The 15,305-nt window shown below is 39.8% G+C and overlaps 1 protein-coding gene across 4 annotated transcripts; it reads left to right on the top strand.

The window, feature by feature from the left end:
• The first annotated feature begins 2,501 nt into the window (after positions 1-2,501).
• Positions 2,502-11,309, top strand: LOC4341010 (mitogen-activated protein kinase 11-like). 4 transcript variants are annotated; one of them, NM_001402805.1, is made up of 10 exons: positions 2,556-2,965; positions 5,872-6,280; positions 6,694-6,821; positions 7,358-7,417; positions 8,419-8,568; positions 8,662-8,817; positions 9,388-9,599; positions 9,685-9,786; positions 10,454-10,581; positions 10,736-11,309. In NM_001402805.1, the coding sequence occupies exons 1-10, from the start codon at positions 2,939-2,941 to the stop codon at positions 11,074-11,076; spliced, it is 1,713 nt and encodes a 570-aa protein (NP_001389734.1). In that variant the 5' UTR covers positions 2,556-2,938; the 3' UTR covers positions 11,077-11,309. The 4 variants fall into 4 exon arrangements, with proteins under 4 accessions (XP_015643952.1, XP_066167254.1, NP_001389734.1 ...); XM_015788466.2 differs by lacking the exon at positions 8,662-8,817 and having other exon boundaries at positions 2,502-2,965; positions 10,736-11,291; NM_001402806.1 differs by lacking the exon at positions 10,454-10,581.
• The last annotated feature ends 3,996 nt before the right edge of the window (positions 11,310-15,305 follow it).

Here is a 15,305-nt window from a genome sequence, read left to right as displayed (position 1 = left end):
CCCGTGAGTACTTGATGGAAAGCTCTCGGAGCCCTCTTTCTAACGGATCCAGCCTCTTCTCTGAATTCTATCTCGTGTGGCCAGAATCACAGGAACAAGGTGTTGCATCACCTATAATGGGCCTATGGGCTTGTAACTTCATTTGGGACCCCGGCCCAGGTGGGGCCCATGTGGGGTGCGCCCCAAGCTGGTGGAGCACGACCCTAGGCACCCCTAGGTCGTCCTCCCACCCCTATATATAGCTAGTTACCCCTTCAGGGTTTCTCGGGTTTTGATAGATTAAAGTTTAGCCATTGCTACTTGCTTACAGCGCGCGTGTCGGCTAGACCGTCCGTCTGCTTGTTCTTCGGAACCCCAACTTATCATTTGTATTAAATTCCTATTTGCAATATCAGATTGCTTTTATCTTGTTCTTGCTTGTTTCTTCGATTTGCTTGCAGGAATAGGGTTGATCTGCACCGGCAAGATCAACAACCCACGGAGAGGTGTATCGATCGATAAGGCGCAACACAACGTCTCGTACGGTTGTAGTCGGATCGTCAACGTTTCTCCCAAATCGTAGTTATCACAACTCACCGAAAGATCGGGCCAACAACAACCTTGAGTGTCGAGAGGAACTCAGGGTTCATCAGTCGTAGTCGCAGTCGCAGCCGCAGCACAAGATACCGGAGGAGCCCAATTCTATTGTACTCTGATTGTATCTATTATTAGTTGAATCTGAGATGGTATCTGTTTATTAGGTTTGAATCTGAGATGGTATGAGAAATTGGATTGAATTTGATGTGCTCAAATTTAATGGGCCTATTTAGTGGGCTTTGATCTGATAGTTGGTTGACAAAATGGGCTAGTTTTGAAATGGGCCTAGTTCTGAAATGGGCCTATTTTAAAATGAGCCAGTTTAAAAAAATAATGGGCTGTTGTTAAATAATTAATGGATAAATGTAAAAAACTAATGGGCTGTTAAAAAATTAATGGGCCGAAAAAAGTAATGGGCCGTTAAAAAAAATAATGGGCCATTTAAAAATATTTGCTGACGTTAGCTACCACATCATCAGTGACACGTCATCACACACGTGTCAACGACCACGTCACATAACATGATGGCTGCCACGTGGCAACTATCCGTGACGTTTAATTTCATCACAAAGGTTGGGCCTGGCTGGACCACACCAGCTCATAAGCGTTTTATGACGGTTAAAAAAGTCATAGATTGTGCTGATCCGTGATGATTTGCGAGAAAACATCGGCATATTTAATCTGTGACGCTAATAGATGACGATAAGTAGAATCGTCACAGACAAATCTCTGTGACGAATTTTCAGTGGTCCATGATGAATTTTTTTCATCATAGATTAAATAGATTCTTGTAGTGTGAGGGCTTCCCGCGGTGAGCCGCATCGCCTCAAGGTGCCGCACGCCCTCTCCGACTCCAGCGTTGCCTGCCCGACGCGGTCGTCGTTCTAGAAGGCAGTGGTCAGGACACTATCGTTGTCGGCAGCGTGGACTAGGAGAAAAGGGGAAATAAGGAGAAAGAAGAATATAAAAAGTTGGGTCTGGGGCAATTTTTGACTTTTCATGCTATTTATCTCTTCTATTCAATTGAAAATTAATATTTTAATGGCCGTGCTGTCCACTAGACAATAACCACATTTAGAAAGTGTTTTCTCCCACAAGTAAGTACGTGCGGTGTTCTATAGCTAAAACCATTAAGGTCGCGATGTTCCGTAGAAAGAATTGTACTCCATTAGGAGGAGTAGGGGTGAAAACGGGTCGGGTTCTGTCAGATCTCACCCTTCCTATAGCCTAATCCATATTTTATAATCGGAGACAGGTCGGAGATGGATAGCGCCGAATACAGATACAAACTCGGATAATATCGGGCAAAAAATATGAAATGAATACGTACCAAAATGGATACGTACACTATCGGTTACGAATATTTATTCGGATATCAAGTCAAAGCAACAATCTTATATATCACATAGACAATAACTATTTAACAATTTCATATATCCATATTACGATTATATTAGACTATTAGGACCTTAGGAAATAAATAGGGTACAATACATCATAGTAGAACCAATACATAGTAAAAAAGTGTCTCACACAAACATAATACGGGTAATATCCGTATAATTATCCGGGTAATACCCGTATTTTTAACGAATAATCCGTATCTGTCAGATACTATATTCCCGAACCTGATCTTGTATCCGCTAAAAAAGACCCGCATTCAGACCCGATATCCGTGAAAAGCCCAGGTACCCAAATTTTCGTCCCGAATTTATTCCGAAATAATATGGCTGGGCAGATGGGCGGGAAATACCCGCCCCATTTTCATCCCTAATTAGGAGTGTAGATAACTTCGGTTTGAAGCGGATGTGAAAAATATTAATTTTCAGGTTGCGCTGGACGCCTGGACCATGGTGAGGATCAAGCCAGAATGCCCGAGATAGCCGCCACGCATACAAAGCTCACCGCGCCACAAGCAGAAAAATATCCGTCCCCTCTTCCCACTCCACTTGCCCTCGCATCTACGTCGCCCAAGCTTCGCCCGCTGCCGCACACAACTCCGCCGACGCCGACACGACGTCCTCTCTCCTTTCGCCTCCTCATCCTCCTGCTTCCGAAATCCTCAACTCAGATTCGGAGCTACTGCCGCCGCCGCCTCCCCCGTTGTTGTTCCAAGCGCCCCCACAAAACCCCCGGCCGTGGCGGCGGCCGCGGCAGCGACGGGCTTCGGCGGCGGCACGCGGTGCATGAGGAGGAGAAGAAGGGGAAGGCACGACTGCGGTGTCGCGATCCGGAGCAGGAGCCGATGGGGAAAGTGCGGCTGACCCGCGCCTGAGCGATAGAGATTGAGAGATCCAGGGTTCGTGAGCGAGTGTGAAAAAGAAAGGTTATACTGAAGACTTCAGCTGGTGGCGCCACCAAGATGCAGACCAGCAATTTTCGTAAGAAGGTTTGAGATCAATCTCTCGCCCTTGGATTTTTGAGCTTGCTGCTTAGTACTGAATTAACCCTGAAATACTTGTAAGTAGACTCAAGGGACACCAACATTTTCTAATATTAGTTTGTGCGACTAAATATATTGAAACTTGCTACATATTGACAAATGATTCAGATGTAAGGATCATTAAAGAGGCATGAGGAGTTGAACTTTGCTACTCTTTTGCTTGCACACCGAACTTGATCATGCTGCTCTTATTTTTTTTAAGAAACAAAGAAAATGAATCATGTCTAGGTTATCAACCCAAAATTAAGCTCGTAGGATGTTTATTTTGATAATTTCTTCATTTTTTAGAAAGAGAGGAAACCCTCTTCCATTTCCATTTATTAGAAATGATAGTCACATGTCTTTGAACCACAATCTGGAAACGAGAAGAAGTTAAAAAAACATGATGCAACTATTTCGCCATCCGATTCTAGTTGAAAGAGAGCACTTCTTCCTGCCAAAGCAACATCTTCTAGTCAGAAATCTAACTGTCTAAGACCACATACTAGGTTAGCAGCTATTAATTACATATCGAACATCATCTATCAGCAAAAGCCCAAACCAACTCTGAGTCTACCCCCTTCAAACCCTGCAATCATCTTCCAGGACAGAGATCACTTCTCTTACAAAGCTAAAAAGACAGAAAGTATCAGCACTACCAGAACCCTAACCATCAAATTCTGCTCGACTATTTCTACTGCACCAGCTGTGCTCAGCAGAATTCACTTGCCACCTACTTGACAAGTTTTACTCACTGCAGCTTTCTTTCCCCCAATCTCTATCTCTGTAAAACAGACCAAGAAGAGACCATTCATTTTTTTTTGAATCCATGATATGTTCACTTAGATGCCATCTTGATTGCCTGCCTAGCTGCTAAATAAATTGATATGATCATATGCCATGTGCCCCTAAGTGCATAACGCCTCATGTACTTGACCGTAATCTAGGACACATTTCCCGGTTTGCCCACACAGTGAGCATCTGTAGCAAATCTATGCTTTCGATATGCTGAAACCTGCTTTTTCCCAGATGAGGCACATGTCTCTTCTTCCATCCAGTGCAGAATGCTGGCATAACTGGTGCTGCACAGTGTGGCACTTATGGCCCTGTTCTTTTCTCCAACAAGAGTTGGATGAAGATTAAGATTATCGTGGCACACTTTTCAAACTGCTAAACAGTGCGTTTTGTGCGAAAACTTTCTATATGAAAGTTGCTCTAAAATATCATAATAATCTATTTTTCAAGTTTGTAATAATTAAAACTCAATCAATCATACGTTAATACCACCTCGTTTTGTGTAAAAAACATAATCTTCATCTTCATCTTCAGGAGAAAAGAACACCACCTATATTTTGGTGGGTAGAGAAGCAGGGCTGTAGCGTACTTGTTTGTAATGTGTGGGAGCATGAAATAGTTTTGGCAAGAAAAAAGTAGCACATGTGGATTGTTATTCTGGTCATTTTGTGGTTAGGGCTTCAGTATGTAACAGAAATTGGTTCTGTAGCGGTAAAACTGCATGTTATGGTTAAGCAAGATTATTTATGTGGAGACCAGCTTTGCATGGTACTTTTCTATTTTCTTTTATTATGAAATAGTCAACACTAGTTTTCATATGGTTGTGCTAGACATTTTGTGGTTAGGGCTTCAGTATGTAAGGGAAATTTGTTCTGTAGTGGACTAGGGGTAAAATATGGCATCTTATGGTTAAGTAAGATTATTTACGTGGAGACGAGCTTTGCATAGTAATTTTGCTTCATTTTTTCTTAAAGAAAAATTTCCAAATAGGCAATCCTAGTTTCATATCCCATCTTTAACAAGAATGGCCTATTCATAAAATTAAACAGAAAACTGTTTTCTAATCTTATTTGTTAGTTTGAGAAAAGAATCTTTTTCCGCCTAAAGCTTAATAGTTTGCTAGCTACTCCCTCCGTTTCATATTATAAGACTTTCTAGCATTGCTCACATTCATATAGATGTTAATGAATCTATACACTTACGGAGGAAGTAGTAAGAGTGACAAGAATCATTATTTTATGGTCGATTGAAACAACTGTAATTGTAATATCGGAGTAGAAAATTTTACTTCCATAATTCTACAATAGTAGCATTTACAATCTTAGTTGTGTAGAGTTTTCCTTAGATATCATGTGGGGTTTGCGTTATAATCACCACAAGGAGAAGAACCAAGGCCAGGAAGGAGGCCCTGCACCGTCACCAGCCTAGTTTAGAGATAAGTTTAGGTTTTGGTTCAAGTTAGTTGTTTGAGTTAGTTCGGTGGTTGAGATTATTGTGTCTGGGCTCTAGCAATATGTAAGCAGAGACTTGGTTCAGGTTTAGGTAGGCATTAGATAGATTATCTTCTTCCTCAGTCGTCCTGTCTCTCTGGCGCGGTGCCAATCATAGTTCCTCAGCACCGCTGAGGTCCATGGCCATGTCCTGTTACTTCATTTAAATACAGCCTACATCGTATTCCCTCATCAAATATTTCTGTACGTGACATTAGATCGCTATGACAATTAATCCTGACTCCTGGTATGTTCATATCTGAGAAAAGAAAAACTTGCTTGGTTTCGAATGACTACAACCTAACAATCTTTAGATGCACGAAAAGAGGAAAACCTTTCTCTTATTGAGCCACATTCCCTGTCTAGATGTAGACACACACATACCATGGATGATTAGTTTGCAACCAGAGGTGATGGGCTGTTGCTCAGCCAGTTCTCTGGTTAACCATTCTACTGCTGTCCCATAAAAAAATTAATTACAGCATCTTATCATCATATATATCATTCATGAGCAGTTTTCTTCTAGGTAGCTGTTTTTAATTAATATATAACCAGTACCAGTTATCTGATTATTGTTTTCTTTTCCAGAATGCAGCAGAGGTGGATTTCTTCATGGGGTATGGTGATGTTAATCGATACGAAGTTCTGGAGGTCATAGGAAAAGGAAGTTATGGACTTGTATGTTCTGCAAATGATATACATACTGGAGAAAAGGTTGCAATAAAGAAGATACACAACATTTTTGAACATATATCAGATGCTGCACGCATACTCCGTGAAATCAAGCTTCTCAGGCTGCTTAGGCATCCTGACATAGTGGAAATAAAGCATATTATGCTACCCCCATCCAAGATGGATTTCAGGGACATATATGTTGTCTTTGAGCTTATGGAATCAGATCTTCATCAGGTCATAAAGGCTAATGATGATTTGACAAGAGAGCACTATCAATTTTTCCTGTATCAGATGCTCCGTGCTTTGAAATATATCCATACAGGTATTAACTTCACGTTCTTGAAGTCCCACTTTCTTGCATGTGCTTCTGTCGTTGTATGCTTATATAGTTATATAACTACTTTCACTCTGAACCAAGGTAATTCATTCCTTTCCTTTATTTGGTCGCATAGCTGCATGCTAATTTTTAAATTGATAGCAATTGAGCAATTCAATAGATTGAGTTTTTGTTTTCTGCCCTTCTCCACTAATTTGGAGCATGTAGCACAGTACTGTTAACTTCATGGTTCATATTATAATTTAAAATTCTATTGCATGATTTGCCTAAACATATTATTATAATTTTTTTATTTGCATGTTTTTTGTTATTACTAATAGGACATAACATATTATTATCTCATTTCATTAAATATGATCATAATAAGTAGCTAACTTTCCATTTCTGACTTGATGCAGCAAATGTTTATCACAGAGATCTGAAGCCAAAAAACATACTTGCTAATGCAAATTGCAAACTCAAAATATGTGATTTTGGCTTGGCAAGAGTTGCATTCACTGATGCTCCCACTACAGTCTTCTGGACCGTAAGGATTTAATCGTGATAATTTTATGCTACATAGATAGATTGCAGTGCAGCTACAATGAGTGGTCAATTAATTCAGTTACCCTTCCTCTGGAGAGTCATCAGAGTTAGTAGACAATTGAATTGTGCTCTAACTTTACATAACTATCAAATAACTGATAGTGTTTGCATTCCAACATATCCATGCAAATGCACTAAGCAATTTTATTGACTTAAGCATTGACCTTTAGGTTACATATGGCCTGTTTCCCAGTCATCGTTTTTTAACTTAAGGTTGTTTTATTTGCTGCAATGGTTGAAAGTGAATTGAAAGTCATATAAAAAAATGCCATGCAGTACCACTTTTGTGGTATGTAATTTGTGACAACTGTGGTGGAAATTGAGGCTATTCCCCTTTTCTTGGGTTTTAGAGTGGGGATGGGTATAGGGGATGGCTTGTGCAGCCCTATAAGTTGCCTAGTTATGGGAGATTTCTGTTTTTTTACTAGTCATTGGGTACTATGAGATGAGATTTTAAATGTGAGCTTACTTTTGCAGGATTATGTTGCAACGAGATGGTATAGAGCACCTGAACTGTGTGGTTCATTTTATTCCAAGGTAAATGACTGGTCATAAATTATATGATTTAGGGTTTGGGAGTGGTCACCAAATTGGTGGTGTTAAGCCTTTTCTCCAAAGTGTGGAGTACTTCCTTTGTTCATGAAAACATGTTTTGGACAATGATACGGTCTTCAAAATGCAAAGTTTGTCCACCAATTTCCATTGGAAAATATATGAAAATCCTGATAAAATTATAATATTGTGAAAGTTAGTTTTGAGACAAATCTATATATACGATTTTGCAGATCTAAATTTTTAGATATATATATGGTGTTCAGTTGACTTGAAACATGTCCAAAATGGCATGTTTAGTGTCTGGAAGGACTACTATATAATGTGTGCTAACTACCTTTGTACTTTTCAAAATGAGTAAATTTCACATAACACGGTATTATGGTCTAAGTTGCACAAAACCACTAGGGTTTTGGCACGTTGTACATAACCCTGATATTGTGGTCATAAAGTTTCACAAAACCACAATATTGATCATTTTGACTTTGATCTACCACATTATTTTAATTCTACCATCACATCTCAAATTTATGAGTTTTTCTATTCATCATACAAATGTTACGTGTAAGCAAAGCTTTTTGGAATTTTGATACTGGAGCATGTCAAAATGGTTAATAGTTTGGTTTTGTGAAACTTTAGGATCATAATACTTGAGGTTATGTGTCACGTGCCAAAATTCCCGTGGTTTTGTGTTATCCTGGACCATAATAGGTTGGGTTTTATGAATTTTACTCTTTCAAAATTGAAGATGTGACCATCAATCCTTTTAGTGGAAGTATGATGCACATCATTATGTGGACTAAGGGAACACTTGAACTAACCATTTGGAATATACTGTATCAATCATTGTGGACTAAAGAAACTCCTTGCATTTATGGTGTTGGTTTGATATTCTATGTTTAATGCAGCAAGATAAACCACTGATCTTTAATTGAGTTGGCACGCCATTTGTTCATGTCACTGAAATGCCACTGTTTGGATTGCAGTACACACCAGCTATTGATATATGGAGTATAGGGTGCATTTTTGCTGAGGTGTTGATTGGAAAGCCACTATTTCCTGGTAAAAATGTTGTTCACCAGTTGGATTTGATAACTGATCTTCTGGGAACACCCTCCTTAGATGCTATTTCTCAGGTACAATAGCTGATCGATGGAAATTTGTTAACAAATTGGAAGTTTCAGATAATATATGGCTATTTTGCTGCTCTCTTCTCTATCTCTGATAAGGTGCGGAATGACAAGGCAAGAAAATATCTGACATGCATGCGGAAGAAGCAGCCTGCATCATTTTCACATAAATTTCTGAAGGCTGATCCATTAGCATTACAATTGCTTAGGAAGCTTCTAGCTTTTGATCCAAAGGACCGTCCATCTGCTCAAGAGGCATGTCATACAAATGATTGTTTTATTGGTCCTACATATCTTAGGAGAAAGTCCATATTTTATCCTTCAGCTATTGCCTTGGTCCAAAATTTGCTCCTCAACTAAGAAAGCCTTTTGGTCCTGAAATCTCAAAATCATCCATATTTCATCCCTTGGTCCAAACTGGGCTGGTTTTCAATGATATGGCATTGTTGAAATTAGTGATATTGAATTATTTGCATGCCATATGTAATCCTAGCTGCAAATCATCACAAAAAAAAGGGCAGGAAAGAGAGGTAGGAGAAAGAAGAGAAAGGAAAAGGAAGTGAGGATGACATACGTGTCCTAGTATTTACTGTGTGGTGATGTCGTTACTTTTTGCACTTGTTGGCTCCATGCCATGTCATCAACCACCCCGATTTGGAACTCGGGATGTAATGTGCATGGTTTGAAGAGTTGAAGGGGCATTTTATAGTTGAGGGATGAAAATTGGATCAAGGCTTGAAGGACGAAAAGTGAACTTATTTTGTTATTCTTACTATGTTGTGCTTTCTATTGGTCCTGACACACTGGACATGTTTGCTAATTTAGGCACTGGCAGATCCGTACTTCAATGGATTAGCAAAGGTAGAGCGAGAACCATCTTGTCAGCCAATTCCAAAGATGGAATTTGAATTTGAGCGTCGGAGAGCAACAAAGGAGGATATCAAGGAACTTATTTTTCAAGAAATATTGGAGTACCATCCTCAATTATTGAAAGAACACATCAGTGGAACAGAAAGGCCAAATTTTCATCATTTAAGGTTTGATGTTTTGTAACTTTGTCTATCTTTTATATTTCAGCCCCTATCGACCTATGTACTTAACATCATTTTTCTGGTCATTCAGTGTGGTTGACCAATTCAGAAAGCAATTTACTCAAGTTGAGGAAAATCTGAATGGAAGTGGGGCTGCTGTTTCGCTACAGAGGAAACATTCTTCTTTGCCAAGGTTACTGCTTTCTTGCGTTAAGTTATTCTTCTCCTGTAGCTTTACCTTGACACTAGTTGAATTGTGTATATATCCAAGAGATGTTTAAGAAATAGGAAAATGGCATATATTTGCTTTGGCATGGCCGTTAAGTAATAAATGGTATCATAATGAATAAAGGCAGGCTTGCTCTTTATTACTCGAATTAGGAATATGTTGCTGCTGCCCTTTTTAGCTGGAAGAGAAATGCAAAGTAGGTCCATAGAGTCCGATGAGTTCTAAACTTTTAGTCATAGCCACGAATATTTCCTGTGAATTTTGATGAATAAAAAACATCAAGAAGGTATACAATGGATTTCTAGTAATTGCATCATGGACCTAACCAAAACGGCAGAAAAATTTTTCAATTATGTATAGAAAATTGTCAAAAGTTTTAACGAAATAATTTGTACAAGCTGGAAAGTTTTGTCAGTTGACACCAGAGAGACTTTCGTCTTGCTAGAAAGCTAAATTCAATCTTGCTTGAAATTCTGACTTTTGAACCTATGATGACTAACTATTTCGGTACTAGTCTAGTTGGTCCTACCTTTTCCACGATGCAGTATTATATAATATATGACTGCATAATACCTACACGCCATGTGATATATCTCATAGCTGCATTCTCTTTCTTTTGCACAAAATATAGGTCAACAATAGTGCACTCTGCTGCAATTCCTGCAAAGGATTATAAACATGTGGCCTCATCTAGTACAAAGCTTGCAGTAGATGGATCTTGGAATGCACAGATTCAGGGAGTACATGCAAATATAGCTGGTATTACTGTGTTACATTCCTGAAAAGCATTATGCCATCTGTATTTGACATGTTGATTTTTCTAGTTTCATTAAATCATAATTAATGAGTGCTCAAATTTGTTGAAAAGCATGATGCCGTATTCGGGGCATTAATGCCGTTTACTCTTTTGCAGGCGAGCCTTCAACTATCGTTAGACCTGCAGTGTCCTCGGAAAGAAGCTTAGCGCCTACACTTCAATGGCAACCAAATATGACGCATTTTCTGAATCATGCATTGTGTTACCAGAACACAGTATTTAGCGGGTCACTTCTTGATGCAACAGGCCCAGCCCAAGCCATTCCTCGAACTACTCCATATGTAGACTACAGGTCCGGGAACTTGGACCTCTATCAGCATCATGTTTCTAGAGAGGATGTACAAAGTGACACAGCCACTGCACAAGCACACGCTGCTTCTCATGGCCCGGTTCCAGCTGTGTCTTACAGTCTTCCAGGGACGTATAGAATCACCTAGACCTATCAGTCGTTCAATCATGGAGGTCTTCCTTTTTCTTTTTTTTTCACCCATCATAAACTGATTGATTACCAACATGCAATAAAAAAGGCAGAGGAACTAGATATGCATGTTCTTTTCTTTCTGGGACTTAGACATGCCATTATGCTTTGCCAGTTCGGAATCAAAAGCCTTCAAATGTATGCAGTTTCCTAGTTACTGCCTTACTTGTTGCAGTGCTCAGGGTGTTCTAAGGCTGTGATCTTCTCTTGTTTTCCGCGCGCACACTTTTTAAACTGCTAAACAGTGTGTTTTTTTTAAAATATCATATTTATCTATTTTTCAAAAAAATTAGTTAATACTTAATTAATCATGCAATAATACATATTTCGTTTTGCGTGCTGGGGAGGAGGGGTTCCTAACCCCTCCTGAACGCTGCCTAAGTTCGGGCTTGTTCACTTTATTGCCAAAATCTACCATTTCAAAATTTGGCATATTTTGGTGCTATCCAGTGGTGGACCAAGGATTTTCATAAGCTCTGTGCCAATTCTAATAGTTGCCTCCTAACACTAAGGCATGGTTAAAAGTACAATGCATACTGAATATTGTGGTTTTATATACAAATACAAATGCATTGTCACAGTTAGCTTCAACACTGAATTTGTCAAAGAATGAACACCATTTATCAGGCCTTGATTGCTTGGAAAGATAACAAAAACAGAATACATCATCTTTAATTAGCAACATTATGAGAACTTTTATGGTGTGTGCATTCAAAAATTATAAATACCCAACGCTCCTTAATCACAGGTACAGTACTCTGGGTAAAAATATAATTTTACTAGTAAAACAAAAATGGTAGAATTGTGCTCTAAATTAGGATCGGTGCCGCATAGGAATTACCGTACGAGTTAACATATTTGGGCGTGTTCACTACTCCCTGTTCCAAGCTTGGAACAGTATGCACGAAACACGGAGCGGTCCATTAGTGCGTGATTAATTAAGTATTAGCTAATTATTTTTTCAAAAATAGATTAATTTGATTTTTTTAAACAACTTTCATATAAAAACTTTTTACAAAAAAACGCATCGTTTAGTAGTTTGAAAAGCATGCGCGCGGAAAACGAGGGAGAGGGGATGGGAAAAGGGGTGCCGAACACACCCAAAGTCTCCCTTGGTGGGTAAAACTGTTGTATTTATGTAAGCAAAACTTACAAAAAAAATTACATCATCATTCGTACATTCATCCCTATCTACACTACAAACCGGCGAATAGGGTTCGTCGTCACTACTAATGTTGTACATAACCCTTAGGCCAAGAGGTGACTCGACCTCTTAAAGTTTCGCCAAAAGTTGGTGCTATCCTCGCGACGCGCGACCTGGTAGCGATCATAGTCCTCTAGGGTTTGACTTGGATGTGCACGCATCCATCCTGCTACCTTTATAATCTTGTAACTGTTATCGTTTATTAGCATCTCGCGGTAAATGGGCCGAAACGAACACTTGATCTTCGGCAAGCCTTTCACCGCCACGAACTTCTTGTTCTTATTTCGCCAATTCCCAAAGGGGGGCCGAACGCACAACTTTTGGCTAAAACCCTGCCAACAAGATATAAAGTGCAGCAAAAAGAAAAAAAAAAGGGGCTAGCGAAATCAATCACACATTACAGTAAAGGCGCACAATTGGCGAAACACTAACTTTTCATTAATAAACATAAGGCCATAACGACTATAAGATGGTAACGGCCACTAGCCGAATATGCAAAATACTTGTATATAGACAAACTACGACTATAAAAGTCTAAAAAGCAAAGAACGCGAGGGCGAAGGGCCTCACACCTCAGGGTGGTCTCGGCCTTCGTTGCCTTCGCCCTCACAATCAGTGGCTGTCTCCGAAGGCCCGGGGTCTTCGCTAGTGTTGGCGGTAGCGGCGTCTTCGGCCCTCGCCATCCTCTCCAGTTGCTCGCGAAAACAGGTCATCATGCCATTCCTACCGTCGCTCTCCCAGAAGCCCTTTCGGCAGGCCTTCAAAGCCGACGCGACGGATTGGGCATTTTTGGGCCAATCCTTCTTCACGGTTTGAGGAAAATCCTCAACATGGTCACAACCATGTTCATGAAGCAGGCTGAGCACGAAAACCGTGGCAACTCGCGTGCAGCAGTCGCCGTACGCGCCAGTCACTTATATATGCATCCACATATGCACATGCCAAACTCCTACACTGGGAGCTAAGCAATATTCCATTCCATTTCCATATTACCACCAAAATAAATTCTCCATGCTTTCATGTGCTTTCTCCTCCTAGTAGAGAAAAAAAAGGAGGGAAAGGCATGGTAATGAAAAAAGAAAAAAAAGGTTATGCTCCATCAAGCATGAGCATGATGTTGAAAAAAAAAATGTAATCACGCCCTCTCCTAATCAATGAAAGAAGGATTTTTGGGAGAAAAAAGTAAGTACAAAGGAGAAGCTTTTTCTTTATTTTCTTTCATATACCATTTCCACAATTTACCACACACATTTTTGCACGATCTTGATCTTGAGTATGTTTAGTTATCTGCTTTAGTCTAAGTTTTTGATTTAGTAATAAATGTGAATGCAGGTATGCCATGTTTGATCCCTACCAAGCTCTACATATTAAAACCTTAGAGTAGGAATAAAAAAGGCAACAATTGGTGAGGAATTCATTTTGATACACTTGGAGAGACCGAGTGAATCATTTGAGGAACTTGGCTTTCTTTTGCAAAATCATTTGAAAACTTCCGGAATAAGAGTTGAATAAAGATTGGGTGATTGATGCTCTAATTGTTGTTCTGTCTTTCAACCGCTCAAGGCAAGGAAAAGCAGTGTCTCGTGGGAATCAGGGGTAAGGGTAAGCCACTGTGCCAAAGATTATTTAATCTGAGAGAGAGTACATATACCTTGCACCTGTATCTTTGAGATATGCAGCATAGTAGCAACTCCTGATAAACAACCAAGTCTTTGTTTCCTTTCATCCTTCACTCGGGACGAGGAAAGGTTCAAGCTTGGGGGGTTTTGTTGACGGTCGTTATCGATCAGTTTCGACCGTCAATATTACCAAAATAGAGGAGAACTAGTGATGCTTGCAATGCATATATATGTTAGAATAATAATATTCTACTAGTATTAGGTATACTAACCTTTTGCAGAGAACAACTATAAAGTAGAGGAGAATCGACATCAACATAGACGATAAATCAATCGGACGGTGTCGAGAACCAGACTTATGTACGAATGGGCTAAGAACTCAGAATTGACGTGACAAACTGGGCCAAAATTCACAAGTCTGTAGAGAAGAACAACGGAGGAGGCCGCCAGCCAAAATTGGGCTGGATTGGGCTGGCCCCAGGTTCAGCCGAACCCTCCTCAGCGCCATCCGATCCAGGGCTTCGTCTGGACGGTGTGGATTAGCCCCCAATGACAGTTGGAGGGTATTTCCGACCATTCCAACCGTCACAACCGTCATTGGGAGGCTATAAAAGGAGTTCTCATCCTCACTTCACTCACACACCTCAAGCAATAGTTCTCTCATTTCTTTCAAGTTTAGTTTAGTAGTATCTAGCTGGTGGAATAGGAATAGAGTAGAAATCAGGGGTCCGAAAGCCTTTGGAAGAGTTCGGGTATGGCTCTAGTAGCTTTTCTCTTCTCTTTTGTAAGCTTTATACTTTTATTAGAATACTCTTCTAAATACATTTATGGTATTGAAATACTTTCCGAGTATATGAGTACCTACTTTATATTATGTTCATGTTATACTGAATATATGGCTAGCTTATCTGGGAGATGCTTTGGTGCGGGTATAGTGTTTGCTTATGCAATTACTCTTTGTCATGACGATGATATTATAGTAGTATCTGGTAGTTTAGACGTGGTGTCTAGATTATGGGATATCATTATTTGGGGTTATATATTGCGGATGAGAGGTGGGCCGCTGATGGTGACAGCTCAGTACAGGTATTCCTCCGCGCCGGTATATAACCCTAAGTTAATTCCCTAGGGAGGGTATTCCTCCGTATTTAGCCCCGGTTGTATGGTCATGACGGGCTGTCGTAAGGAACTCGGCCGTCAGGGATGGCTTCTCAAAGTACCAGGAGGGCATCGGATAGAGGGTATTAGCTAGTATATCGGTTAACTAGAATGTATGCATACTATGTATATTAGAAGTATAGGAATAGATTTTATTTCTCTTTTCTTTCCACTTAGCTTAGATGATATATTATGAGAATGAGTAGT

The sequence above is a fragment of the Oryza sativa genome, chromosome 6, assembly GCF_034140825.1.
Source record: "Oryza sativa Japonica Group chromosome 6, ASM3414082v1".
In the NCBI taxonomy this organism is placed as follows: domain Eukaryota; kingdom Viridiplantae; phylum Streptophyta; class Magnoliopsida; order Poales; family Poaceae; genus Oryza; species Oryza sativa.
The sequence above is the reverse complement of the archived record's forward strand: the minus strand, read 5'-3'. Positions and strand labels throughout refer to the sequence as shown.